At 43.2% G+C, this 25,863-nt stretch overlaps 1 protein-coding gene across 1 annotated transcript; it reads left to right on the plus strand.

Annotated features, from left to right (window-relative positions):
- The first annotated feature begins 20,665 nt into the window (after positions 1-20,665).
- LOC136485567 (glutathione synthetase, chloroplastic-like) lies at positions 20,666-25,632 on the plus strand. Its single transcript, XM_066482419.1, has 13 exons — positions 20,666-21,156; positions 21,606-21,775; positions 22,024-22,099; positions 22,218-22,348; positions 22,938-23,060; positions 23,163-23,243; positions 23,565-23,645; positions 23,724-23,793; positions 24,090-24,211; positions 24,432-24,571; positions 24,653-24,845; positions 24,972-25,098; positions 25,332-25,632. Exons 1-13 carry the CDS (start codon positions 20,863-20,865, stop codon positions 25,332-25,334), a joined length of 1,611 nt encoding a protein of 536 aa, XP_066338516.1. The 5' UTR covers positions 20,666-20,862; the 3' UTR covers positions 25,335-25,632.
- Positions 25,633-25,863: the final 231 nt, after the last annotated feature.

Raw genomic sequence — 25,863 nt, forward strand, 5'->3', positions numbered from 1 at the left:
TTTAGCTATGATAAAGAACACAATTGAGCCTACAATTGTGGGTTCAATCCCAGAGTCTAACACGGTCACCGAGTACCTCGATAGAATAAAGAGTCAGTTCACTGGCTCTTCAAAGACATGCTACCCAACTGATAAAGTAGCTGGTGTCAGAGAGGTACTCTGGAAATGGTGGCATAAGAGAGCACATACTAAGGATGAGCAATTTGGCATCCAAACTAAAACCAATGGATCTGGGTCTCAAGGAAGAGTTCCTTATCCATCTGATTTTTACTTCCTTACCAAAGGAATTTGACACTTTTGTTGTCAACTACAACATACAGCCCGAGAAGTGAGACTTAGAGAGACTCATGGCAATGTGTGTGCAAGAGGAGGAGAGAATAAAAGCTACCAATGGTGGCACTATCAATTATGTGAAAGACAACAAGAAAAAGAATAATAATGCAAACTCCTCCTCAAAGTCAAAGGAAAAGGGTCCTATGCTGCATCAGCCTCAGCAGAACAAGTTCACAGTAGAGAAAGACCAGTGTCTCTATTGCAAGAAGACGGAACATTATAAGAAAGATTGTCCTAATTGCTTAAAGATGGTCATGGCAAAGAAAGGTGAGAACATTATCATGTTCATAAATGAATCCATGTATGTACAGTATTCAAAATCTACTTGGTGGATTGACTTAGGTGCAACTGTTTATGTTGCTAATTCCTTACAGGGATTCTGTTCGATGAGGACTACGCAAAGAAGAGAAAGACACGTTAAAGTTACAAATAGAGTCCGAGTAGATGTTGAAGCCATTGACGATCTTTCTCTAGAGCTTGCTGATGGCTTCACACTTTTACTTAGAGATGTACTTTATGTTCCCTCTTTACAGAGAAACTTGATTAGTGTTTTATGCTTGGACAATGATGGATATGATTGCTATTTTAGAAATGGCAAATGTAAGATAACATTTAAAAATGCATGTGTTGGTCTTGCTATCTTACAAAATGAGCTTTATTTGTTATCACTACATGATGATGTGAATATTGTATGCGATGATGGGAATGTTGCGTACGACAATGAGAATGTATCCTCATCTATGGATATAAACAGAAAATAAAAGAGTGCTCATGATGCGTCGTCAAAATTATGGCACTGTCGTTTAGGCCATATTTCGAGGGGGAGAATAGAAAGACTAGTTAAGGATGATATTCTTCCTCTATTAGAGTTCTCAGATTTAGAATAATGCAGAGAATATAGAGCGATATAAAGCACGACTTGTGGCAAAAGGCTTCACGCAAAGAGAAGAGATTGATTACAATGAGATCTTTTCTCCAGTCTCATGTAAGGATTCCTTCAGAATTATAATGCCATTAGTGGCACATTACGAGTTAGAATTACATCAAATGGATTTAAAGACGGCATTTCTCAACGGGGACTTGGAGGAAAATGTTTACATGGCACAACCGAAATGTTTTGTCATAGAAGGAAAAGAACAAATAGGATGACACCTAAAGAAATCCATTTATGGATTAAAACAAGGTTCAAGACAGTGGTACTTGAAGTTTGATCAGAAAATAAGGAATTTTGGGTTTAAAGAGAATATAGAGGACAATTTTGTCTATACAAAGTTTAAGAATAGGAAGTTTATCTTCCTTGTCTTGTATATGGATGATATCTTACTTGCTAATAGTGATGTCAGTCTACTACTAGAGATAAAGAAGTTTTTGTCCTCAAAATTTGATATGAAAGATCTTGGTGAAGCCCCGTTCGTTCTAGAGATCGAGATTCACCGAGATAGAAGTAAAGGGGCATTAGGACTGTCACAAAAGGCATACATAGAAAAGATCTTAAAGAAATTCAATATGCACAAATGTAGTCCCTCACCTGCTCCTATAGTCAAGGGCGACAGATATAGGGATTTTCAATGCCCTAGGAATCAGTATGAGATCGATCAAATGAAAACGGTTCCATATGCTTCAGCTGTCGGAAGCTTGCAATATGCTCAAGTATGTACGCGCCCTAACTTGACATTTGTCACTGGGTTACTTGGCAGATTCCAGAGCAATTCTGGAACAGAACACTGAAAATTAGTAAAGAAAGTCTTACGTTATTTGTAAGGAACGAAAAACTCATGATGATATATAGAAGATCAGATTCACTCCATATAGTGAGATATTCAGATTTTGATTATGCGGGAGATGATAGAAAATCCACGTCTAGATATGTATTCACTCTCGCAGGAGGAGCTATTTCATGGAAAAGCTTAAAGCAAACTGTCACTACATCATCCACAATGTATGCCGAGTTTATAGCGTGTTATGAGGCAACGGGGCAGGTGAACTAGCTAAAGAAGTTCATACCCGGTTTGAAGGTGGTTGACGACATCTATAGACCACTTAAGTTATACTGCGATAATAATCCGGCAGTACAGTATGCTCACAACAATAAGTCAAGTGGTGCTGCCAAACACATTGACATAAAGTATTATGTTGTGAAAGATAAAGTCTGGAATCATGTCATAAGTCTTGAGCATATAAGTACCGAAAAGATGCTCACGGATCCGCTTACAAAAGGCTTACCACCCAATATGTTCAAAGAACATGTAGCCGGCATGGGTTTAAGGGAAAGCCTATAATTTCTAGACAAAAGAAGGTCCAAAGTTAAGTATTTATTTCAGAACAGAGTGGTGTGTTGTAGTTGTTAAATCTATCGGCAATTGACCGTGACGATGAAACATGCTCTATGCGCTAATCTATAATGGAATGAACAAAAGTAAATGATATGAAATTGAAAGATGATAGGAGATTAAGGGGGAGATTGTTAGATTGATCTCTAATCCTAAACTGAGCCCAATGGCCCAGTTGGGCCTTTGATCCGCGTCCTGATCGGGGGCGCCCAGCCCACTATGGCTGGAGGGCCCTGTCACACTGTGTAATATATAGAGGTGGGGGCCAGCGACTCTGAGTACGTGGTTCGCCTGAGCCGAGCTCCCCACCAAAACCTAAACCCTAATCCCGATCAGAGAGGGGCACAGCCAGTAACGGGAAGCCACTAGCCGCGCCGCCCCGCTCCACCGACGTCGACGCCTTCCCCGAACGTCGCTTCCCGTGCGCAAACTTCACCGACACAACGACCATGTCCGACACCTCTGGATCGAAGGCCTACGATGGTCGGTAACCTAACACTACTCCTCCCTCTAATCTCTGTCTAGTTCATGTACTAGTACATGTTATCCATTTACAAAATATACCCGGCTAGATCTATGACTATGTGATTAGAAAAAAAATCTTAACAGTGGCGCCACCACCGCGAGAGCGCGGCGGCCCGTGCCGCCTCGTCGGCAGGCAGGAACGACAGGACGTGGCCTAGCGTGGCGTCCCCGAGCTTACTCAGCCTGTCGCCGCCGCCGGGCGGTGGTGGAGTCGTCGGAGTCCATCGCGGCGCTAACCCTGCGGAACAGAACAGATCGAGTTGTGGACTCGTGGCCACTTTATTGGGTATAGAGGACGGACAGAGAGTCGGAGACCGAGTCGTACGGACCCGTACGTGGCAGATACGATGCGACGGCCCAAAGTGTGCCCTGGGCTCGCTGATAAATTGGGGCCCATTTACGGCCCATCTTTGCAGGTCATGTTACAGGAAGGAATTCTGATCGCACATTTGGCATGTGGCGTTTCTAAATAAAGACAAAAAAACCTGTGGCATGAGGCTGGACACTTGGCACGCTGACATGGCACATGTCATGGCTAAGAGCTGGCGTCGGCCTAATAAGGTCTGGGATTTACATACAACTCGAGTCTTTGTCATTGGATCCATCCAATACCAAATTATGAGGTCGGAAAAATGTGGCAGACATGTACTAGATTATTTCTCCAACTCCAATCCAATAAATAACGGTGAATAGCGAACTGATCAAAGATTAAGTTGGTTGGTTTTTTTTTTGAACTTGCCCATCCGGTCTTCAACTTTGCACGGGTACTCGTATTTTTCTTGATTTATTTCAGGATTTAACGGCGCTATGTTTTCAGTGGTAGACGACGTCCCCGACGATAGCGAGCGCATGTGGTGACTTCGTGAATCTCGAGATCGGCCGGCTCAGTCCTTCGAAGGTGCTCATAGAGGTAGGGTTAGCGTAAATGTGTTCATAGGGGTGAGTATGCGTGCATGTTGTAAGCGTTAACGTTGTACTGTGTAATTTAAAAAAAATAATGGTAAATAGCTTTGTGCGTTTTGGTATCGAAGAACGGCCGGTTTCTACAATTTGCACTTTTGCAGTGCAACCACGGGTGAGGCAGCATTTATCTATTCTTGTTTTCTTCCTTTCCTTTTTCCCTTATCTTTCTTCCTTTTTGGAAATGGACTCTATTCTAATTGTAATGATGTCTTATCTACTGTTAACATAGTTTAACTGGTATCCTCTCAAGTCTCAATGGTCTGGCTTTACTAAACCATATTCGAGTTCCATGTAGCTTAGCTACAACCCCCTAAAGATGTCAACACGCCCCGTTCCCCGATTCCCCGCGGGGAATTCACCCATTAGGAGACGGGGATGGTACAAATCTTCTCCCCATGGATAATTAAATGGAAAAAAACCATCCCCATCGGGTATGACGGGGGCGGGGATGGTATACATGCCCCCGTCCCCGTTCCCCGCGGGGACCCGAAATGTTTAAGGCCCATCTGAGAAGGCCCAATTCCTACGTACATATATAAGGCAATTTGTAACCCTAACCTTATTCTTTCCATTCGTTCCCAATCCCCTCCACCCCCCCAGCCACCGTTGCCGCTCCCTGTCGTGAGTCGCGACTCATAGAGACGCGGACCCGGCGCCGCGGCCACTCCACCTCCAGCAGCCAACCACTTGTAGTCACCGGAGATGGGAAAGAGGACCAGACGCTCACCGAAGATGGGGGTTGGCTAGCTTGTAGCTGCTTCTCACGGTCACGCTTGCGCCTCTCTAGCAGCTCACTGTCGGATCCACACCACCAGGGTCGTGTCGCTTGCAGAGCATCACAGGAGACGCACCCGCACAGCCTTCACCGTCGGCCACCATGGCTTCGCCCTCCCCGCCTCCAAGCTCGAACGGTGATGAAGTAAGGTGAGAAACTAAGACTCGATGTAGCCTGCACTACTGCACTTTGCACAAGCGTGTCTTAGTCCTCCCTCGAGATTTTGCCTATGGGGCATGGGCGGGGTATGGGCTATGGCTGCGTGCCTGCATCGTTCTCGTTCACTCACTAACCCACGTCTGGTGGTCCTCGCGAAGGGACGCCATGGATTTGGATCGGCCACCAAATATTATGCCAGCTACTAGATCTGTCGTGTTGGCGCCTGCTGCAACCATTGTCGCTTCTGCAAAGGGACGACCTCCAAAGCCTCAAATGAAAAAGTCCACGACCAAGACGCCAAGTCGTCTTGCAATTGAAGGAGCTCCTGCTCCGACCACTCCAGAAGCATCAATCGACGGTGGCCTCTGGCTACTAAAATCCATGGGGTCGGTTTTAATTTCGCTAACCTTCTTCTCTTATTAGCTTGTTTATATTAACATTTTCACATGTGTAAACTGTATTCCATAGTTATGATTTATGAATGAATGTAGCTAAAATCCATGGTTCTGAATCCTTTAGTTAAAACCTCAGATTATTATTGAATGTATGTGTGTGTAATGATTTACATAGTATGCTACAATGTTCATATTTATATTCTATGCTCTGAGCTTCAGATTATTGTAGCATGTTTTTGTGCATTTTATTTATTATTGCAGCATGTTTTTGTTCATATTTATACAACTGAAGTTATTAGTGAAGTGCTTTATGAAGCATTGGTGGAGTGGAACTTAGATGAAAAGATCTCAACTTTGACTCTTGATAACTGTAGCACTAATGACAAGGTAATCCCTGAACTTGTCAAGAAGATAGGCAAATCAAAGCTAATGTTGGATGGAAAACTATTGCATATGCGTTGTGCTGCCCATATTCTAAACTTGATTGTGAGGGATGGTTTAGAGGTGATAAAGGATTCAATTGCAAAAATTTGTGAGAGTGTTGCCTATTGGACAGCCACACCTAAAAGAATAGAGAAATTTGAAGAAATTGCTAAACATGTCAAAGTAAAATTGGAACACAATTAGGCCTTGATTGCAAGACTAGGTGGAACTCTACCTTCAAGATGCTTAGCATTGCAATGCCTTACAAAGCTGTTTTTAATCGTGCATCAATTGTTGACAAGTTGTATGATTGTGCACCTAGTGAGGAAGAATGGGATTTTTGTAGAGAGGTAGTTGGTAGACTCAAGTTGTTTAATGATATTACAGCAGTATTTTCTAGGACAAATTATGTGACAGCTAATATTCATCTTCTTAAAATCTATGAGGCTAAAGAGCAAATAAAAAAATGGAGTGTATGTGGCAATCCCGTTATAGAGAAAATGTCGTTTGAAATGAATGAAAAGTTTAATAAGTATTGGAAGGAGATTTAAGGACCAATGGGATTGGCCACCATTTTAGATCCCCGGTTTAAGACCGACTTCCTCCTTGGGTTCATTGAAACCCTCGCTGGTCACTCACATGAAGAGTGTACAGAGAGAGTTACTGAGATTAGAAACTCTCTGTATGATTTGATGAAGGAATATGAAGTGGAAGAGGATAAAGATAATACAGAATCCTCAGCTCCTCCACTTTCCAGTTTGGGTGTATTGTCTGTAATCAGTGCATGTGTTGCTAGTAGAAGGCCAACAACATTTAGATTCAAAACAGAGCTAGAATGGTACTTGGAAGATGAGTTGGTTCCAATTGAGATATAAAACTTCAATATTCTTGATTGGTGGAAGGTAGCTAGGACACGTTATCCCATATTGAGGAAGGTAGCATGAGATATATTTGCCATCCCAGTTAGTACAGTTGTATCTGAATCTGCATTTAGCACTAGTGGACGTGTTCTTAGTGAGCACCGCAGTAGGCTTAATTCAAATATCCTGGAGGTTTAATGTGTTCACAGATCTGGCTACGAAACAAATACCAAGGTACTTGTGATGTCCCATTTATGATATACTCCATACATTCTACGAGTGTCATGGTTCTAAATTAATTCTTCTAATGCTTTTCTATAGATGAAGACAATGTTGAAACCGCTAGCTTTTGGATTTGTCTTCAAGAGATCCAAGATGGGATTGAGGTAAAGTGTAAAACTGAAATTGATAAATACTTTAGTCTCTTTGTTGACTCATACTTGACTAATTGTATTTATTTTGCTGGTTGTTGGATATAGGGACAGTTGTCACACCCAATTTTAAGGATAAAATTGAATGCACTAACTCATGTGTGCCCAGGGATCAATCACACACACAAGCTGACAAATTACATAAAGTATCATCATGGTGTCTCTTACATCAAGAATCATAATATAACTTAGTCTTATACATCACAGCGGAAAATAAAAGGTAACTCTCTCACGTGGAACACCATCACAGGGAAGGTCAACTGGTTGACCACAAGCCTAAAAATCCTTAGGGAATTCCTCATACCCGTTGTCATCTATTACCCATCCAGGATTTTTATCCAAATAAAGAAAATAAACAAGCGTAAGTACATCCCGTACTTAACAAGTTAACATGGGGTTATGAAGCTCAAAAAGGTTGACACTGGTTTACTGCAGTTAGCATTTTTAGTAAGATAAGCTTTTATTATCAGGTATTATCAAATTATGCTTAAGCTCCCATTTAATCCCATATGAACCTATATCAGGGTCAAGTGTATCATATATCATCATAGAACATCCTAAATGATCATCGACAAGTAATCAGTTATTCTGTGAGTTTTTCGGGCCGCTCGTGACCGTGAGCACGGCTGTTATAACAGTTTGTTACCCTCTGCAGAGGTGGTGCACATTCACCGCGAGTCATGATTCCCATATGCCCGGGTTAATTACTCCCATATCACTACCAAGGTGAGCGGGCAGGGTACACTATGAAGCTATTTCATAGGTTTCTCTAACAAGTTAGGGCTGCTAGGTTTCCTCGGCAGGCAGATGTAGGAACCCCCCTTTCCTATGGCACATATCCATCGCGGCTATACACATAGGAACAGAGGCAGCCCTATACCCAACGTGGCAAGCCCCTTTTGCGCCATAAAGGTAACCTCTAACAAGCTAGAAAAGGTCCTATTACTAAGCTAAAGTCAGAGCCATATGACTCTCCCGGTTGCACTGTCAGTCCCAGCTTTTGCCGACAGATAAGTCCTTATGGAGGGCCGGGAGTAACATGATCCAAAGTCATTTGCACCTTCGCCCTATGGATCAATTGTTATAAATCATGTTATACTTTTAGTTCCATAGAACCATTCATCATCATGTAGATTATGTTCAGTTAGAGCACTAGCAATCTACCCATATGCAATTAACCCATAGGAGTCAAGGGAACAAGTCATCAATGACTAGAATGTCCTTATGGTTACCAAAATTAGACACATGCACATGAGTAAATGATTAAAGTGAATAGGACATCAAGGTAGGCCCATGCTATACTTGCCTTGGTTCACAAACTCTTATTGGTCCTGCTGGTCGTCGAAGAATTCTTGGTCTCCAACGTTCTCCTCACCGTCTGAACACGACCAACACGGCACATACAACATTCCAAAGGTATTCATGCAAAGCAAACATTCCTATAGTTAGAACAGTACACCAACATTATAGAAAATAGGATAAAATGTTTGTGAAAATAATCTATGTCTCGCTACGATCACGTCAACGCGAAGTTCATGAAAAACGGAGCTAAAATGCGAAAGTTATGATAAGAAACGGGATTTCCTACAGCAATATATTTAATTAAATCTAACCATGAAATTTAAAAGTTACAAACTTGATTAACAGTGGTACTAACGTGTAGATTATAAAATTATGAAGCTAACGCAATTGGAACGGGTTAATTCGGAGCTAAAACGACGATTTTATAAGCAAAATAGTACAAATGGTATTTCTGTAAATACTGAAAGCGTATTTTAGACTAAAGCAGTGAACTTTACGCTTTCAAAACGAGAATGCGTACTCGGGGAAATACGCTAAGGACGGCGGGTTCTATTACGCGAAATCAGGGGGGTTCTTCAGCAAAACTACCCGCGAAGGGGTATCGGCCAACGGTGGCCGTCGGATTTGAAATGAACGGCCCGAAATAGATCTAGGGAGAGAGAAGAAGGGGTGTCCGACCGGAACAGTGGCAGCTGCGGTGGCTCAGCCATGATTGGCGGCGAGAGCTCGCCAGCGTGCGGGTAACTCGGCCTACGGCCACGGGGTGCCCAACCGATGGCACCAAGGAAGAGGGGGGTGCGGCAAACTCTCCTAGGCCGATAGAGTGGCCGGAGGGTGCGGCCGTGGCGGTGGTGGCCTTGGCCAGTGGCCAGAGGTTGACGGCGCTCGCGGATAGGGCTCTAGAAGATGTGAAACATGAAATTAATGGCATGGTACGAAGGAGGGGAGCATGGGGGTCTCACCGCGGGGAAGAAAGTGGTCAGAGACGGCTCGGGGAAGGTGGGCCGCGTGGCAGTTCCGAGCTCAGTGAATGGCAGATCACGGCGTCCATGACGCGGTAGTTTCCTCGGGCACGGGCGACGCGAGAGGGAGCAGGGAGAGGCAGCAGGGGGTGGCTCGGGCGTGGGCTCCGTTTTGTAGAGGCAGGGGCATGGGCGATGCTCCCACGATCGAGGACATGGGCGGCGGTTGTGGCTGCGCCAGGCGCGGGCGGTTCCGAGTCACGCGGGAGGAAGGGGGAGGAGCTGACAGGCAGGGCCGGGATGTCAGCCACTGAAGAGGGAAGGGGGAGGCATGGCGGTTGCCTGCTGGTGCTAGGCCAGCGCGGAGCTAGGCCGGCGTAGAGCGCCAGGGGGAGGCCGAGCTGGGCTAGCGCGGTGGGGAGAAAAGGCCTGTGGGCCGAAAATAGAGAAGGGGGAAGAGAAATAATAAAACTCCTTTTCTATTTCCTAAAACATATTTTCAAAACCAATTCCAATTCAAATTTCAATTCTCTTTGAGATTTTTTTGATCAATACCAAACATTCACAAAATAATATGCAGCGACATGAATGCACATACATGTTACTATTTTATGATAAATTTTAAATTCATGAGAATCTATTTATTTCTACATTTCATGAGCACAAAATACAGAATTAAATCATTTTAAACATATTTTCCAAAAGAGGCAAATTTTGGGTGTTACAATTCTACCCCCTTAAGATGAATCTCGTCCTCGAGATTCGGATGATTGCTTACTCAAACAGTTGTGGGTAAGACTTTTTCAGATCCTCTTCTCCTTCCCAAGTAGCTTTATCCTCTGTATACTGATTCCACTGCACCTTGCACATCTTTATAGTTCGGCTTCTTGTAACTCTTTTGGCAGTTTCCAAGATTTTTATCGGATACTCTTCATAAGTAAGATCTTCCTTAACAGCAAGTTCTTCCAAAGGAATTTGCTCTTCTGGTACCCTCAAACACTTTTTCAATTGGGAAACATGGAACACATCATGCACACCTGACAAACCCTTAGGCAGTACCAACTGATAAGCTACTTCTCCACGTCTCTCTAGGATCTTAAAAGGTCCTATATACCTTGGTGCTAACTTTCCCTTCATATTGAATCTTTTCACACTTCTCATTGGTGACACCTTCAAGTGCACATAATCACCAACTTCGAAAGTCAGCTTTCTTCTGCAAGTATCAGCGTAACTCTTCTATCGGGACTGAGCCACTCTCAAATTGTCTCTAATCATTCCCACTTGTTCTTCCATGTCTCTAAGGACATCAGGTCCAAACACTTGAGTTTCTCCAGTCTGGTTCCAGAACAAAGGTGTTCTACATTTACGTCCATACAACGCCTCGAAAGGTGCCATCTTGAGACTCTTCTGATAACTGTTGTTGTATGAGAACTCTGCGTATGGTAGACTCTTATCCCAACTATTACCATACTATAGTGCACAAGCTCTCAACATATCTTTCAAAATCTGGTTGATCCTTTCAGTCTGTCCATCAGTTTGCGGGTGGTAAGTAGAACTAAAATTCAACTTTGTCCCCAAAGATCTATGTACTTTATGCCAGAATTGCGATGTAAACTGAGTGCCTCTATCCGACACAATTTTCTTGGGAACACCATGTAAGCACACTATTCTTTCCATGTACAACTCTGCTAGTCTTGCACCCATATAGGTAGTCTTGACTTGTAAAAAGTGACCAACCTTGGTAAGTCGATCCACTATTACCCATATTGAATCATAACCTCTTTGAGTGTGGGGCAATCCTACGATAAAATCCATACCAACTTCTTCCCAATTCCATTCAGGAATCTTCATTGATTGTAGTAACCCTACAGGTCTTTGATGCTCAGCTTTCACTCTTTGACAAGTGTCACACAAAGTCACATACTCTGCCACATCTCTTTTCAAACCATACCACCAATACTTCTCCTTGAGATCCAAATACATCTTGGTACTTCTGGGATGTATAGAATAAGCAGACTCATGGGCCTCTTGTAGAATTGCATCACGGATAGCCTTCACTTCATGTACACATATCCTTTTTCCGAACCAAAGAGTGTCATTCTCATCCATTCTAAATCCTGATGCCTTTCCAAGCACTACATTCTCTACTATCTCCTTAAGTTTTTCATCTTCTAATTGACCTTTGCGTATCTCTTGTTCCAATGTAGGCTCTATCACCAATTCCATTGCATTAGTGACAAAGCTCAAGTTGAGATACTCCATTTCAGCACACAACTCTGCTGATATAGATGTCATCTGAAGTCCATTAGCGTAGCTCTTTCTGCTAAGTGCATCAGCTACGACGTTTGCTTTTCCCGAGTGATAATGCACTTCTAAATCATAGTCTTTGATCAATTCTAACCAGCGACGTTGTCTTAGATTCAAATCTGATTAGGTAAAGATATACTTCAAACTCTTATGATCTGTATAAATATCACTCTTATGCCCAATTAGATAATGTCTCTAGATTTTCAAAGCATGTACCACAGCTGCCAATTCCAAGTCATGAGTAGGGTAATCCAACTCATGCTTCCTCAACTGTCTAGATGCGTATGCCACCACTCTTCCTTCTTGCATAAGCACACATCTAAGGCCCAAACGGGATGCATCACAGTATATAGAGAAGTTCTTGCTTAAATCGGGCAGAATTAATACTGGAGCTGTAGTCAATCTCTTCTTTAGCTCATCAAAGTTTGCCTGGCATTTATCTGACCATACATACTTAGCATTCTTTTCCAACAGAGCTATCATAGGCTTGGCTAGCTTGGAAAAACCTTCAATGAACCTTCTGTAGTATCTAGCCAATCCCAAAAAGCTACAAATCTCACTTACAGTGGTTGGTGGTTTCCAATTCAATACATCTTGCACTTTGCCTGGATCCACTGCTATTCCACCATTGGAGACAACATGACCCAGAAAAGAGACTTCCTTTAACCAAAACTCACACTTGCTCCGCTTAGCGTATAACTTATGTTCTCTAAGCTTTTGCAAGACTAACCTTATATGTTCAGCATGTTCTTCTTTAGTCTTGGAGAATATCAGTATGTCATCTATGAATACCACCACAAATTTATCCAGAAACTCCATGAACACCTTATTCATTAGATACATGAAGTATGCAGGTGCATTGGTTAATCCAAAAGACATAACGGTATACTCATACAATCCATATCGTGTAGTGAATGTTGTCTTGGGTATGTCTGAGTTTCGAATCTTTAGCTTATGGTACCCTGAGCGGAAATCAATCTTGGAGAACACATGGGCTCCTCTCAACTGATCAAATAAATCATCAATCCTAGGCAAAGGGTATTTATTCTTGATTGTAACCTCATTAAGTGAACAATAATCCACACACATCCATTGACTACCATCCTTCTTATCCACAAAGATCATAGGTGCCCCCCATGGGGAAGAACTGGGACGTATGAAGCCTTTTTCTTGTAACTCTTTTAGTTGTTTCTTAAGCTCTTCTAATTCATTAACCCCCATTCTATATGGACGTTTAGCTATTGGCGCAGTTCCAGGTAATAATTCAATAATGAATTCAATGTCTCGGTCAGGTAGCATACCTGGCAAGTCATCGGGGAAGACATCCGGGAACTCCTCCACGACATGATCTTGTTTATTGGCTTCACATCTAGCTGGTTCACTGTGGCTGTAGGCTGAGCTTGCACTACCACTTCTACATAGATTCTATCTCCATTGAGTGATGTCACAACCACAGATTTCTCCTGACACTGAATCACTGCCCGATGTTGTTTCATCCAATCCATTCCCAGAATAAGATCAATTCTCGCTGTTCTCAACATAATTGGTTTCACTTTGAAGTCTACCCCCCTTAAGGAAATGCTAGTTGAGGGGCTCCAATACGAAGCAGGCATACTACCTCCTGGTGAATTTACTAATATGGGGTTTTTCATGGCACACAAAGGTATGCTATGCATTCTAACAAAAGCTCAGGAAATAAAAGAATGCGAAGCACCAGAATCAAAAAGTATTGTAGCAGAGATAGAGTTGACGCTGAACGTACCCAACATGACCTCGGGCGTCTCCTGAGCTACATTAGATGACACATAATTCACCTTCATAGTGTGAGGTGGTCGGGCATTGAACTTCTGATTGCCAGTCTGGTTCTAAGGTGCTTGTTGGTTCTGCTTCTTAGGACACTGATGAGCATAGTGACCTACTTCTCCACAGCGGTAGCAGGCATTAGGGTTATTGGGTGCACCACTCTTCACAGGAGCATTGTTGGATGGTCCCTGGCGTGTTGCCAGATTACCAGTCTATTGTGGGGGACGCTGATTACCATACTATTGCTGGTACTGAGGGCGTTGTTGGAACTGATTCTGTTGAGGATACTGACCACGGTTTCCCTGGTTAGATGGTCCTTGATTCCTTTGCTGAAAACCTTGCTGTGGATATGCACACGGGCGGGTGTTACTTCCAGAAGCTTGCCCTTGAAGCCTCCTCTTCTTGGCTTCCATCTCTTTGCACTTATCGTCGATCACAATAGCGCGGTTCACTAATGACTGAAAGTTGGGGTGGGTGTTGGACATCAGTTGAAGCTGCAGTCCATCATAGAGTCCCTTGAGGAAACGGCGTTGCTTATCCTTGTCCTCAGCCACATCATTTGGAGCATAGCGTGACAGTTGAGCAAACTTGTCACGATACTCCACCACAGTCATGGATCCTTGTTTAAGGGACCTGAATTCCTCCGGCTTCAATTCCACGAGTCCATTAGGGATATGATAAGACTGGAAATTGTCCTTGAATTCCTGTCAGGTGATAGCAAGAGCATTATTGGAACGTCCATACTGGAAAGAATCCCACCAATCCTGAGCTGCTCCCTGGAGTTGACCAGAAGCATACAACACCTTCTCAAGATCGTTGCATTGTGCTATGTTAAGTTGCTTCTCTACTGCACACAACCAATCATCTACCTCCATAGGGTCTGAAGCATGAGTGAACACCGGTGGACGACCCTTCATAAACTCTCCACGCTTATCTCTGACTTGAACAGGTGGTGGTCCTCTTGCAGGTTCATTGTCCAAGCGCTGCATCATAGCTTGCATCAACTGCGCTTGCATTCCCAATATTTGTTCCATGGTCACAGGTGGCGGTGGTGGTGGATTTATGAGAGCATCACGTCCATGACCACGGCTTCTGCCTCTTCCTCCTCTTGCGGCCATCTGTTTTCCAACAAATGCGCAAAATTTAGAGATTTTCCAAATTATAGAGAGCTTACAAAAGATAAGAAACAATGCTGAGAATTTTCTAGACAAGATTCAAATTCAGCAGTTCAGTAAAACTGTTATAACTCGAGTTTCAAAGATCCAATAGAGGTGTACCAAGAATTGTTAGAAAGCTTAGGAGATCAGCTACAACTTTTATTTAGATCACTTTTACAGATTCTGACACACACATGATCAAAAGTAGAGCTAAACTGAATCTGTTCTGGGTTCCAGACTGCGTAGGAACATCAACTTGTGATAGCTAGATCTCACAAACCTGAACAGCTATTGACATGATTCTAGAGACATTTGAAAGATACAGAAGTCTAGTTATATCCACAAAAAATTTAGAATTTGTGACAGCCCATATTTTGAGATACAAGATAAAGAACACAGGGTGCTCTAGAAATCAGCACAGCAGAGATAAGATAAAGCAAACCATCTGCATTAAGATTTCATCTAATCTTAAGGTTCCAATCTAAGGAAGTTGTGGACATGCCCACAAACTTCCAGCAAACAACCAAACTCCAAATCAACCAAGTTCACAAATTAAAACATCTAATCATCCAAGTTCACAAGACCAAACAAGACTAAATATGAAACACGAACTAATGACGTGGTAATCTAAATCAAGGCACCTAACACCTATGGAGCGGTGTCAATCATGGTGAAGGACCGACGCTTCTTCTTGTAGATTGATGGCTGCCCAAGTTGAGCTCGAAGTTCATCCACTTGCTTCTGGAGGTGTCTCTCAGCCCTCTAGGATGCACGCAGTTCTCCTTTGACTTCCTCATCCACCCCCTGCATAGCATGGACATGCTGCACCGTTGCTTCCAGAGTTGGGTCACTCTCTGGTGGAGCCAAGACCTGCCAAACATCCTCATGATCATTGCGAGGAAGGAACCTAAAATGATCCTCCCTCATGACCTCAAAGCGATGACCATGGTAGTAGATGTAAGCGTCCTGCGCTGCATCTTCCATGCCATCCAAGGCATGGGCCCTTCTAGCAGTGGCACGGTGGACAGTCTCCACCTCATGTCCATTCTTGATGTCGTTCCAGGCGGTGACCACCAGCTCTACCTTCCAGAAGGTGGCCTCCAATAGATGCTGGTACTCTGCACAGTGGTAGCTGATGGAGGCGTGCAGGTCGGGGTAGTAGTCGTCCAGCACGTGAGTGAGGAGGGTGTGGTAGTAGGCCGTCTCTAGGGCTGGCTTAAAGTAGTACTTGTACTTCTAGCCTATCTCCTCATCCACCATAGGGACAGCTGGGGATAGTGCAGGTGTAGGTGAAGTAGCCGATGACTCCTCAGGTGTAGCTACGACAGGATAGACCGGTGCGACAGCTAGAGTAGGAGCAGGTGCAGGTGTTGGGGTAGCCATCTCCTCATCATCGAAGATGATCACAATCTCCTTCTCCGCCTGTGGAGCACGTGGGGTGAACAGGGCACGGTAGTCAGCAGTGCTGAGGCGGGCAGTCTTCGGATTATGAGACATCTATAGATTTAAAGTGAAATAGAATTAGAATCAACAATTTTATATAATAGATTAAGGTATGAAAAGCATAAATGTTTTAATAAAATAACAAGAATAAGACAGTAAGCAAGAAACCAGAGGAGCAAAGATGCTAAAACGACCGTTTCTAACTAGGCTTGCGTCCTACAGTCAACACGGCTCTGATACCTATTTGTCACACCCAATTTTAAGGATAAAATTGAATGCACTAACTCATGTGTGCCCAGGGATCAATCACACACATAAGCTAACAAATTACATAAAGTATCATCATAGTGTCTCTTACATAAAAAATCATAATATAACTTAGTCTTATACATCACAGCGAAAAATAAAAGGTAACTCTCTCACGTGGAACACCATCACAGGAAAGGTCAACTGGTTGACCACAAGCCTAAAAATGTTTAGGGAATTCCTCATACCCGTTGTCATCTGTTACCCATCCGGGATTTTTATCCAAATAAAAAAAATAAATAAGCGTAAGTACATCCCATCCTTAACAAGTTAACATGGGGTTATGAAGCTCAAAAAGGTTGACACTGGTTTACTGTAGTTAGCATTTTTAGTAAGACAAGCTTTTATTATCAGGTATTATCAAATTATGCTTAAGCTCCTATTTAATCCCATATGAACCAATATCAGGGTCAAGTGTATCATATATCATCATAGAACATCTTAAATGATCATCAACAAGTAACCAGTTATTCTGTGAGTTTTTCGGGCCGCTCGTGACCATGAGCACGGCTGTTATAACAGTTTGTTACCCTCTGCAGAGGTGGTGCACATTCACCGCGAGTCGTGATTCCCATATGTCCAGGTTAATTACTCCCATGTCACTGTCAAGGTGGACGGGCAGGGTACACTATGAAGCCATTTCATAGGTTTCTCTAACAAGTTAGGGCCGCTAGGTTTCCTCGGCAGGCAGATGTAGGAACCCTCCTTTCCTATGGCACATATCCATCGTGGCTATACACATAGGAACAGAGGCAGCCCTATACCCAACATGGCAAGCCTCTTTTGCGCCATAAAGGTAACCTCTAACAAGCTAGAAAAGGTCCTATTACTGAGCTAAAGTCAGAGCCATATGACTCTTCCGGTTGCACTATTAGTCCCAGCTTTTGCCAACAGATAAGTCCTTATGGAGGGCCGGGAGCAACATGATCCAAAGTCATTTGCACCTTCGCCCTATGGATCAGTTGTTATAAATTATGTTATACTTTTAGTTCCATAGAACCATTCATCATCATGTAGATCATGTTCAGTTAGAGCACTAGCAATCTACCCATATGCAATTAACCCATAGGAGTCAAGGGAACAAGTCATCAATGACTAGAATGTCCTTATAGTTACCAAAATTAGACACATGCACATGAGTAAATGATTAAAGTGAATAGGACATCAAGATAGGCCCATGCTATACTTGCCTTGGTTCACAAACTCTTGTTGGTCCTGCTGGTCATCGAAGAATTCTTGGTCTCCAACGTTCTCCTCACCGTCTGAACGCGACCAACACGGCACATACAACATGCCAAAGGCATTCATGCAAAGCAAATATTCCTATAATTAGAACAGTACACCAATAGTATAGAAAACAGAATAAAATGTTTGTGAAAATAATCTACGTCTCGCTACGATCACGTCAACGCGAAGTTCACGAAAAACGGAGCTAAAATGCGAAAGTTATGATTTAAACGGGATTTCCTACAGTAATATATTTAATTAAATCTAACCATGAAATTTAAAAGTTACAAACTTGATTAACAGTGGTACTAACGCGTAGATTATAAAATTATGAAGCTAACGCAATTGGAACGGGTTAATTCGGAGCTAAAACGACGATTTTATAAGCAAAACAGTACAAATGGCATTTCTGTAAATACTGAAAACGTATTTTAGACTAAAGCAGTGAACTTTACGCTTTCAAAACGAGAATGCGTACTTGGGGAAATACGCTAAGGACGGCGGGTTCTATTACGCAAAATCAGGGGGGTTCTTTAGCAAAACTACCCGCGAAGGGGTATCGGCCAACGGTGGCCGTCGGATTTGAAATGAATGGCTAAAAATAGATCTGGGGAGAGAGAAGAAGGGGTGGCTGGCCGGAACAGTGGCAGCCGCGGCGGCTCAGCCATGAATGGCGGCGAGAGCTCGTCGACGTGCGAAAAACTCGGCCTACGGCCACGGGGTGCCCAACCGAAGGCACCAGGGAAGAGAGGGGGGTGCAACGAACTCTCCTAGGCCGATAGAGTGGCCAGAGGGTGCGGCCGTGGCGGTGGTGGCCATGGCCGGCGGCCGGAGGTTGACGGCGCTCGCGGATAGGGCTCTAGAAGCCGTGAAACATGAAATTAATGGCATGGTACGAAGGAGGGGAGCATGGGGGTCTCACCGTGGGGAAGAAAGTGGTCGGAGATGGCTCGGGGAAGGCGGGCCACGCGGCGGTTCCAAGCTCGGTGAATGGCGGATCACGGTGTCCATGGCGCGGCAGTTTCCTCGGGCACGGGCGACGCGAGAGGGAGCGGGGAGAGGCAGCAGGGGAGGCGGCTCGGGCGTGGGCTCCGTTTTGTAGAGGCAGGGGCGCGGGCGACGCTCCCACGATCGAGGACGTGGGCGGCGGTTGCGGCGGCGCCAGGCGCGGGCGGTTCCGAGTCGCGCGGGAGGAAGGGGGAGGAGCTGATAGGCGGGGCCAGGATGTCAGCCGCTGAAGAGGGAAGGGGGAGGCGCGGCGGTTGCCCGCTGGTGCTGGGCCGGCGCGGAGCGCCAGGGGGAGGCCGAGCTGGGCTGGCGTGGTGGGGACAAAAGGCCTGCGGGCCGAAAACAGAGAAGGGGGAAGAGAAATAATAAAACTCCTTTTCTATTTCCTAAAACATATTTTCAAAACCAATTCCAATTCAAATTTCAATTCTCTTTGAATTTTTTTTGATCAATACCAAACATTCACAAAATAATATGCAGCGACATGAATGCACATACATGTTACTATTTTATGATAAATTTTAAATTCATGAGAATTTATTTATTTCTACATTTCATGAGCACAAAATACAGAATTAAATCATTTTAAACCTATTTTCCAAAAGAGGAAAATTTTGGGTGTTACAACTGTGAACTTTGAAGACAAGAGTTGGTTGCTGCTGGGCTGTTGTATCACTCCTTAGTGTTTGCTTCCAAGATTATTATGAACTTGTCATTTTGTGTTGTAATGCCTATTTGTGATGAGCCCATGAACTTGTAAACTTATGGTGCTACTTTTGTGTTGTTGTGCCAAGCAAACTATGCTGGATTCCTAGTTTGTGATGCACTGATGTTGAATTTGAAATCTATTGTCTTGCTTTGCTAAGTGCCTATTTTGTTGTCATGTATACTGGTGATGCGGGGATGGGAATCCCCACGGAGATTAAATCCCCGAGCGGGGATGGGGATGGGGAAGAAGTGCCCCCGCAGGGGAAATTTACGGGGAAATTTGCGGGGATGGGGACGGAGAAAATTTGCCCCCGCGAGGATGGGGATGGGGCAGTTACCCCCGACGGGAAATTCCCCGTTGACATTTCGGAAACACCCCCCACCCCCCTCATTCCAAATTTTAATTTGATTTAACTCTTCTAGATTACGTAGATACTATTTGTATCTAGACCTATATCTAAATCATGCACCTAAAGAAGGCAGGAGCGAATTACAATTTAGAACGGAGAAGGTACTTAACTTGTAGACGTATTGCCTGCCGTTCCACATCCACAATGCAGATTCTAAAATGCGAGTAATTTATTTTTGTTTTAAGTTAATTTTTTAACTTTAAAACATCTGTAAACTTTAAATTTGTTTTATTAGATCTACCGCATAATTTTGTTCAGATTAGAAAACAAATATTTTAAGGAAAAACTAAAATGACATAAATAAAACAAAATAAGTGATCAAGTATTTAGATAAGTTTCTTTACCGGAACCAAATAATTCATCACGTAGTTTAGAAATAAAAATTGCACAATTCCCATGGATAAACATACGGTGAAGCTTGTGGGCGTATGAAATTTGTGATAATATAAAACGTCAATTTCAGTATCTCACACTCTCTTAGGCCTTATTTAGATCACCTCCAAATTCCAAGTTTTTTTACTCTCTCTTCATCACATCAATTTTTGGACGCATGCATGGAGCATTAAATGTAGGTAAAAAAAATAACTAATTACACAGTTTGGTTGTAAATCACAAGAAAAATCTTTTAAGCCTAGTTAGTCCATGATCGGACAAAATTTATCAAATACAAACGAAATATGCTACAGTATCCAGATTGTAAAAATTTACCATCTAAACGAGGCCTCAGTGAAAGAAAAACACATGGAGAATATACGAAAGAGCAGGGACGTCATCAGCAGCAACGTCCTCCCTGACGCCGTGACGACGAAACAAGCGACTCGGGAGGAAGCACCTGGACGCCTCTGAACCCGACCGCCGGAGATTCGCAACTCTGACCCGCCACATCGGACTAGGAACAGGAGGAATCCATTCCCATCTCCAACCTTCGCCGCCGCCGAGAGGCTCGAAGCCGGAGGCCCGGAGCACGACGGCATAATAATAAATCGCGGGAGCACCCGGCCGCCCGCCTTCGAATCGATTCCCTCCCCCCACGCAATGTCTTCCTCCCCCTGCGTCTCGCACCACCATCAGGTCCGCCTCCGCCTCCTCCGAGCCGGCGGCCGCCTCCCCGCCCCAGCCGCGGCCTCGTTTGCGCCGCCCGCCCTCCGCGGGCGCCGCCGGGTCGCGCGCGCCGCGATGAGCGCCGAGGCGCCCCTGGGAGTCGCGCCTGCGGCGGCGGCGGAGGGGGCCCGGACGCCGGCGCAGCAGGCCCTGCTGGCGGAGATGGTGGAGGAGGCCGCCGTGTGGTGCGCCGTCAACGGGCTTGTCGTCGGAGATCGCGCCAACCAGGTGCGCCTCACCAGTCACCGCCTCACGGTCCTGGATCGAATGGCTGCTAGTGTTAGTCAGTGTGTTGTGAAATGTGCTGCAGCTGCAATCTTGCCATGTGTTGTGAAATGTGCTGCAGCTGCAATCTTGCCATGTGTTGTGAAATGTGCTGCAATCTTGCCATGGGGAAAAGTTTGCATCTTTGGACAATCTCTTCTAGTTCATTCGCGGCTCGACTTGTAGATGGATGGAACAATAGAGTACCCAGCCTGCGAAGTTGCAGTAATGCAGCTCACTGTTAAAAATAAACAATTTTTTCAACATGTCTTAACCGTCGCCACTCTGCTAATTGCTACTCTCTGGCGGATTTTGATATGACCAATGAAAGCAAGTAAACAGCATGTCCCCATTTCCTGTAAGCTAGAATTCCCGCTGAATTAGCTGATCAGCATTTTTATTGCGACTTGCAGAGATCAGGAACGGTCCCTGGGGTTGGCCTGGTTCACGCTCCATTCTCACTGCTTCCGGCGCGTTTTCCGGCATCGTTCTGGAAGCAAGCGTGCGAGCTGGCTCCTATCTTCAATGAGCTCGTGGATCGCGTCAGCTTGGATGGGGAGTTCTTGCAAGCTGCTTTGTCTAGGCAAGTTTTGAATTCTATACACTGGATTCTTTTGGTACCAATGTGGTGTAAGTATATCTTTTGTTCAGAGTATACATTGAGTAGACAAGATTGTCAACTGATTCCTATCCATAACAAGGTTGTTGCCTTGAATTTGGAGGACAATATGACTCTCTGTTAGTCAGGTCACTGAAGGCCGGACTATTTTTCATTTTCCCAGCTATATAATGGTTTCAGGTTAACAGTGACTTATAATTTTCTAATTTCAGAACAAAGCAGGTTGATGAATTTACCGCAAGGCTGCTAGAAATTCATGAGAAGATGATGGCAATAAATAAGAAAGAGGTAAGTAAAGCATTTCTTCTTAGCTTCTGTGTCTCAGTTTTGGCCTTCTGGAAATGCATCTTTCAAACTCTCTCTTGTTTTTTAGCCAGCCACTGATATGTGCTTGATACACTTTTAGGATATACGCTTAGGATTGCACCGATCGGACTATATGCTGGATTCTGAAACCAATTCACTGCTTCAAATTGAGCTCAACACTATTTCATCATCCTTTCCTGGCCTTGGCTCCCTTGTCAGTGAACTTCACAGGTCAATTTATTATCCATTCTTCCTCTCTCATGGCAGAATTATCCTATTTTGTTTTCTTCTGTAAGTTTTTATTTCCTAGCAATGTCTTTTGACCATAACAGGTGTACTCACTATGATGATTGTTTAGATATCTTAAAGATACAATTGTAGATTTTTTTAAATAGTGGTACGGTTGTAGATGGAAAACTTGCTGACCATTTCAGTTCTCCCTTGAGCTTATAAGAAAATCCGAGATGGATGCCTTTACTTAGTCAGCCAAAGTGGTTAACAGAGCTATTGTGTTTACATAAACGTTACCTACATTTGAATTCCAGACTGGATTTTTTTTGGAAGCTTCAGCTTATCATTACAACCATGAACCATGATTTTTTGGTATTAGAGTTTCAAAGTCTCTTACCTGTAATGGTGTGCTACTTCAAAAATAGTCAGATGTGATAATTAATGAGTTAATGTCGCTTGTCCCATGAGAGTGAAAACAAAATTAGTCAAGGACACATTCATAATTTACTATTTTGTTGTAATGACTAGATTTCCTTGTTTTGGTATTATGTATAGTTAAACTGATAGGTATACTACTTTGATACTGCAGGACCTTACTCAACCAGTATGGAAAAGTATTAGGCCTAGATCCTAAAAGGATTCCACAGAATTGGGCAGCCACTCAATTTGCTGAAGCACTGGGCAAAGCATGGGCTGAGTACAACAATGACAGGTCGATGCTTTTCTATGCAGCATGACTGCATGAGATGTACTATTCAGAGTTTCTAGAAAATGTAAGTGTCAATTGACATGTTTTGTTCTCTTTGTCACTCAGTGCTGTTGTTTTGATGGTTGTTCAACCTGAAGAAAGAAATATGTACGACCAATACTGGCTTGTCAATCATCTGAAGGCATCATATCCTCTTTATGTTTGTTTTCTTTTCAGTTTCACTCGTATTCTCAGATTTTCAATCTCTGGGTTGAAAAAAACTTACTAAATTGTATCCGTGACACAGTGTTTCCTTGTCTGTGGTTTGGTGGCTCGTGTCCACAACAAACTAATAAGATGTTGATTTCTTGTTTGTACACTACTGTATTATTCTTTCAACATATTGCCTGCCTGATATAACTTCAGAGAACCATTAAAGGTTTCGGTAACCATTTGCTTTTATTTTTTGTCTGGTATTAAGAGAATCTGACAGCATGAAAAATGGAGCTTTCCTTAACTAGCCATCACATATGGCGTGGCAACTATAAGGAAAACGTTGGCACAAGTAGAGGCTGAAGGGCAGGTGCTTACAGATGGAACACTTGTAATGTAAGTATCTTGTATACAGACATTGAGAAAGGCTTATTGTTACTATTAGTATTTAGTATGTAAATTTATGAATTGCAGAGATGGTCGGACAGTGGCTGTTGTGTATTTCAGAGCCGGGTATGCACCGACTGATTACCCTTCGGAAGCGGTATGCAATCTAATATTTATTAATTCAAAACCTTTCTATAGAATTATATTCTGAATTTTGAGTGAAAATAAATTCCTGTAATTGTTTTGAAAACATCATATATGTCTGTTGCAATGCTGCTTAGTTTCACTTTCCTTGATGAAGCAGTGAACTTCTTTTGCGTATGGATTTCAGTCTGTGTTGGAAAGCTATTCTTACCCAAATGGTTTTATTGCTTGGTTGAGGATGTGTAGTAATTTGTTTTGTTATGATAATACACCACGTTTCCACCTTGACATGATACTGTCATATTCCAGGAGTGGAGAGCGAGGCTTCTGATGGAACAATCTTCTGCAGTAAAGTGCCCTTCGATATCCTACCATTTAGTAGGAACAAAAAAGATCCAGCAAGAACTAGCAAAACCTAATGTTCTTGAAAGGTGATTGAGTTTTCTCAGTACTAATGGGTAATTAGCTGGTTGATATTCCACTGTTTCACAGTTGCACTAGATTTTCAACAAAACAAATTACAACATCACCATTTTACCTTTTAGTGTTGTAGCCTATACTTCAACTGTGTTGTCAGACTCTGAATTTCATTGTTCGTGATCTGAATTAGAGCATCAGCAGAACCTAAACCTGTCCCTGATCTATCTACAGATTTCTTGACAATAAGGAGGACATTGCCAAACTACGCAAGAGTTTTGCAGGGTTATGGAGCTTGGATAATGAAGAAATTGTGAAATCTGCAATAGAGAAACCTGACCTGTTTGTCTTAAAGCCTCAGCGAGAAGGCGGAGGTATTTTTTCTTTGCACTTTGAGAGATCCTGTTTGTTGGTAGATGTACTCAGGATTCTGAATTCCTTATTATTTCCTTTAGGGAACAACATATATGGTCAAGATTTGCGAGACACACTGATCAAACTCCAGAAGGAACAGGGGGAGTCACTTGCAGCGTACATACTGATGCAGAGGATTTTTCCAAAAGCCTCTCTTACTCCTCTAGTTAGGGGTGGCGATTGGTTTGAGGACCTTACAATCTCAGAGCTAGGAATATATGGAGCCTACTTGCGGTAATTAAATCAGTGAAGTTTCAAATATTTGTCCCCTATGACTACAAATGTGCCATGTTACCCTTTTCTCCCCCTAGTGAAATACTGAAATGATTCTGCCACTCATGTTTTGATGATCTATATCAGGAACAAAGACAAGGTGATATTGAATAATCAGTCTGGCTACTTGATGCGCACCAAAGTTTCTTCTTCAAATGAGGGCGGCGTTGCTGCAGGATTTGCTGTTTTGGACAGTGTTCTCCTCACTGATGAGGTGATTACCACTCAATTAAAAAACTTATTGCTGAACCTTGATCATTTGATATTATTGTGATGGTAACCCAATAAATCACATAGCCTAATCTGACACAACCTAATATAAAGATTCTAGCCCATGTTATTTACAGCCTTGTTCTGGTGCTATTCATATCATGAGTCTGACAATTGCAACTAGTTCACCTGTAACCTTCAATTGAACCTGCTTTTCTTGTTGTTATTCTTTTCCAGTGAGACAGCGAGATGACAGAGTTATGAGTGACACCTGACCTGAATTGGTGACATTACCCACAGTCAAACGATCGCAATGTCAGATTGGACATCATTTGATCTTGGCTGCAACTGTAGGGGAAAGTGTGGATAGCTTACAGAATAACAGACAATGACAACGGAGCAGATGGCACTGTTATGTTGTGATATAGTTTCATGTATTGTGCTAGCAACAGTGCATCAGTGCCTGGCTGTTCTTTTGAACTGTGGATAAAGATGATTGGTTTTCTGGATGTAAATGTGAAATTGTGAAGTTGTACTCTGCGCGTGTTTAGTTCCCACCCCAAATTCCAAAAAAGTGTTACAGTAGCCATCACATCGAATCTTGCGATACATGCATGGAACATTAAATGTAGACGAAAAAAAACTAATTGCACAGTTTGGTTGGAAATTGCGAGACGAACGTTTTGAGCCTAATTAGTCTATGGTTGAACACTATTTGTCAAATAAAAACGAAAGTGCTACCGTAGCCAAATTTTCAACTTCCATCCAA

The sequence above is a fragment of the Miscanthus floridulus genome, chromosome 10 (genome assembly GCF_019320115.1).
Source record: "Miscanthus floridulus cultivar M001 chromosome 10, ASM1932011v1, whole genome shotgun sequence".
NCBI lineage: Eukaryota > Viridiplantae > Streptophyta > Magnoliopsida > Poales > Poaceae > Miscanthus > Miscanthus floridulus.